Below are 4,750 nucleotides of genomic sequence, written 5' to 3'. Positions count from 1 at the left end.
AGAAAAAACTATATGCAAATAGCATTCTTTGCACTGATGGACTTGTTTGCTTTTACATGTCATTAATGATCATCGTAGCACCTTTAACTTGAGTCCTTAGGAATCAGTTTGAAATTATGTGTCTCTTCACAATCAATACAATCTAAGTTCTTGTAAAACAGTCTGCAAAGGTGGAAAGGAAGCTCACTGGTTTGTAATGCAATTTGCTTTGTTTCCTGGAACCGTTGACTTTCACTGAAAATCCCCTTCAGTTTCACAATGGTTTAATTGTCTATTTTCAAGACTAAAACTATATGAATTGCTATTCATACTGCTATTAAGATTCTGATCTTAAACAACATGTAGTTAAACATATGCAGAATCACTGGATTTATTGCTACTGAAATTTGGCATACTCATCTTGGGCAAGTCTTTGTTCCGGATCTCATAAACGGACTTCCTCCTGGCCTGCACTCCTCTCACAGCGTTCTTGATCTTCTTCCAGCCGAGGTGGTTGAGCTCTGCCAAGTTCAGAACTACGCAGACGCCACTGACCGCAAACATGAAGACCAGAAACACAGTCTTCTCTGTTGGCCTGGAAACATAGCACTCTACATCTTTGATGCAAGGGTATCGATCACACTCATACACAGCAGGAACAGTGAATCCATACAAGAAATATTGACCCACCAGAAATCCTATTTCCAGTGCATTTCTGAACACCACCTGGATAATATAAAACCGGGAGATGCCCTCCTGCCTTCTCATTTTGGACTTTGGAGGCCGCAGGGCAGAGTAAAGGATGTCCTTAACCTCGGGGAGCTCTGCCTCTTTGTTGGAGTGTTCTGTGTTCTGCAGAACTCCGTTCACAATGAGGTTCTTGCTCTTCTTGCCGTCCTCTCTCTTCGTGGAGTCCTTGTCTTTGTCCAGAGAGACGTACACGGTGGAGAAGCTGCGCTCCTTTTGCTTGGCTGACTGGTGCACAGAGTAAGTGATGAAACAGAGGCTGGGGCAGCACACAATGATGATCTGGAACACCCAGTATCTGATGTGGGAGATGGGGAAAGCGCTGTCATAGCAGGCCTGGTTACAGCCCGGCTGTAAGGTGTTACACAGGAACATGGACTGCTCGTCCTCGTACACAGTCTCTCCAATTATCGCCACAATCAGGATACGGAAGAAGACCACCACTGTCAGTAGGATCCTGAGGGAAACAGAAATAGATTCACATTTCCAATAGTTGTGTTGACTTTACACCCCCTTTCTGTGCACAGGCCTCACAGACGTTTTTTTGTTTAAATACATATGTGATTCTGGCTTCTTCTGAGAGGTATCTCACAAAGTTAGAACCTGTGTTATTCATTAATTGTATCCATATTTAGTGTAATTTATCAATGATACTGAAACAATCGTTTTGTTTTTGAGTGGCTGTTCCTAAAGCTGCCTGGTGAGCAACAGTGAGGCTATACAAAGGACTGGACAAACCAAGGCTTTGTCTGGGGCAAGTGGTTCCCAGGTGAGAACCCCATAAGGGGTCACAGGATTTGCAGTCACAAGAGGATGGTCATGTGTTATCTCTTAACTTTTTATTTTCCATGTACCTTTCTGCTAACCATCATGTAAAACATGCTATAATACTTTTATTCTACCCTCCAGGCAGCATTAGTTCCAATACATTTTCTATGAGAAAAAATCCTGCTTGACTGTCCATTACAGTGAACATCTTGTTGGCTTTAAATGTAGAGAGGATGTTGATTCCCTAATCAAATCATACCTCACTTTAACTGTGTTACCACACAGTAAATAGGGCATCTACACATCAATAAAAGTAAATATGTGCACTGTGACATATTGCCTCAAGAAAGTTTTAAATTTTAAATTACAACAAACTTTTATTCTACTTAGTCAATATTATTACATCTTATATTTTCTTTCAAAGATATATTTTCGTTATTTTAACCTTTATTGGACAGTTCAAGATCAGAGAGAGATAGCGGGGAAATGGGGAGAGAGGGGGGGGGGATGACATGCAGTAAGAAGCATAGTGGTGGCAGCATCATGCTGTGGGGATGTTTTTCAGCGGCAGGAACTGTGAGACTAGTCAGGATAGAGGGAAAGATGAATGCAGCAATTTACAGAGACATCCTGGAAGAAAACCTGCTCCAGAGCGCTCTTGACCTCAGACTGGGGTGGCGGTTCATCTTTCAACAGGACAAAGACCCTAAGCACACAGCCAAGATATCGAAGGAGTGGCTCCAGGACAACTCTGTGAATGTCCTATGACCCAGCCGGAGCTCAGACCTTAATCCCATTGAACATCTCTGGAGAGATCTGAAAATGGTTGTGCACTGACGTCCCCATCCAACCTGATGGAGGTTGAGAGGAATGGGCGAATCTGGCCAAAGATAGGTGTGCCAAGCTTGTGGCTTCATATTCCCAAAGACTTGAGGCTGTAATTGCTGCCAAAGGAGCCACAACAAAGTATTGAGCAAAGGCTGTGAATACTTATGAATATATTATATTTCCATTTTTTATTTCTAATACATTTGCAAAATTCTTTAACAAACTTTTTTTAAGTTGTTATTATGGGGTATTATGTGTAGAATTCTGAGAAAAAAACTAAATTTAATCCAGAGTTATTCCAGGCTGTAACATAACGAAATGTGGAAAAAGTGAAGCGCTGTGAATACTTTACGTATGCACTGTGTAATGTTAATTTCATGAAAATGAAAATTGTTGAAATAAAATACTTAAAATGGAAATCAACGCCTAATGGAAATTACTGACTTTAAAATGCTACAAACCCACAAACAAAAAACTACTACTAACCTACTTCTGTTACCGAGTGTTCACTTTTCAGTGACATATGTTCCAAAGTGATTTGCTGATCAGATCTGAGATAACCATTTAAATCTGTTTTGAATTGTCAAATGTATTGCATGTTTCTGTCTCACTTTGACTGTGAGACATGTTTTAGATTTGAAAAGGAATTGCAAGCTATAGTGTGTAACTTTTTCATATACTGTAAATGAATGTCTGTTACATTCAAGCCATCGCCAAACAAGTGGACACAAAGTTGATTAAGCTAATCAGCTCCACAAATCTCTCTCTGTATTTCTCAGTATGGCAGCGTTGAAACTGGGTGACTTATAAAAAAGTGCTCTGTATTTCCACTGGCAGACCTTCAGGTAGATCAAGGAAGGTGCTACCTAGTTTGCAGCAGAAATCAGTTATATCATGTATTCAGTGTGGGAGCTGTCCAGTGCTGAAATAACAGCGTTAGACCCCACTGTGGCAGTCTAATTCATCATAATGTCAATATCAATTTCTACTTGCCCTCTACATTATCCTTAATGATAAAAACATATATATTTGAATAACCAAACAGGGCTTTCTAGGGTTTGCTTTTCCTTTTGGTGCTGTGTGTTTCTCTCTAGCTCCATAATGGGTTGACACTGAAACATTTTGAATCCGACTCCTTCTTCCATTCCAAGAAGAGTAACACAGGTTTCTTTCATTTCCTCCTAAACTCTTACCTTCCGATCATAGTAGAGTGCTGCTGGACGGACGCCTCCAGGAGGCGCTCTAATATGGTCCACTCCCCCATTATGGCTCATTCGGAAAAGTTCACACTAAGGCGAAAAACTCTACTGAAAAAACGGAGGGTCTTATTATTCCCTTTTTTCTGTACGTGTCGGAGAGCTCCGACATTATCCACTGAATGAACGGGTGTGTGTTTGTGCGCGTGTCTCCCTCTGTGCAGCCTGTCCACTCTCTTCTGATTGGCAGAGAGTCCTGAGCTCAGCGCTAATCCACCTTAAGTAGACTCCTTTGCGTCACATGCACACTGGTGTTTTGCAGGAGCCAGGGACTCACGCCTGGTCAGATCCACTCAACATTGTGCCGAACTGATCACTATTGTATGTCTATGGGTCCTCCTGTGTGTGTGTGTGTGCGTGTGTGTGTATGTATGTGCGTGTGTGTGTGTGTGTGTGTGTGTGAGTGAGTGAGTATTAAAACTATAATAATACGTGTTCGTTTATTCGGAAATATGGAAGGTAAAAAAATAAAGAATGACTGGAAAAAGTTTCAAAGTTCTCAAGTGTTGTTTAATGGAGTCAAATCACAGGACAGCGTATGCAGGTTTCAGAGACAGCCAAAAGTGAAAAAAAGTGAAAGTCCTTATCGACAGCAAGGCTTTTTAACATCTCTAAACAAAGGATAATGATTGGTCTTTATTGCTGCCATGTGTTTTCAGGGATCTTCCTCTTCGTCTTCCTGGCCATCCTCTTCATGAACTTTGCCGAAAGTAGGGTTAAGCTCCCAGCCTTGAATGTATCTAAAGCTTGGTGAACTGAGTGAGGAACTATCAGAAGGCCTTTGTTATTAAACAGATACATCGCCTTGCCCTCTAGGCTTATCTTATGGGAAAAACATCGTAAAGTTTTACAACAAGATTTATTGCTATTTTAGATTTATTGCTATTCCTCCTCCTCAAACTGTCCCTGCTCAAGGCCTGAAATGAGAACATTTTAGATCAAATGTTAAGAATATATCGATTGTTTAATTGATTATATATGAGTAAATGCAAATTAATGATGGGGCTATAACATCATTAATATTTAAAAATTAAAATCCTGACATGAGTGAGTGTGAATGTGTGTATTGGGCCTATGTGAGTATCAATAAACAGTAAAAGTTTCATTTGTCCAAGGGACTTTATTGAGCAGGGAATAATTGCAGTGCACTAAGTGGTGTTTACTGTTCACTT

At 40.6% G+C, this 4,750-nt stretch overlaps 1 protein-coding gene across 1 annotated transcript; it reads right to left on the bottom strand.

Moving 5' to 3' along the window:
* Nucleotides 1-345: 345 nt before the first annotated feature.
* Nucleotides 346-3,586, bottom strand: gjd2b (gap junction protein delta 2b; the record flags this gene model as incomplete). Its single annotated transcript, XM_080047835.1, has 2 exons — nt 346-1,183; nt 3,516-3,586. 2 exons carry the CDS (start codon nt 3,584-3,586, stop codon nt 346-348), a joined length of 909 nt encoding a protein of 302 aa, XP_079903961.1.
* Between the last annotated feature and the right edge of the window lie 1,164 nt (nt 3,587-4,750).

Source organism: Ammodytes marinus (assembly GCF_949987685.1).
Source record: "Ammodytes marinus genome assembly, chromosome: 19".
Lineage (NCBI taxonomy): Eukaryota > Metazoa > Chordata > Actinopteri > Uranoscopiformes > Ammodytidae > Ammodytes > Ammodytes marinus.
Note: the sequence above shows the minus strand (reverse complement) of the source record. Positions and strands in the feature narration are given on the sequence as shown.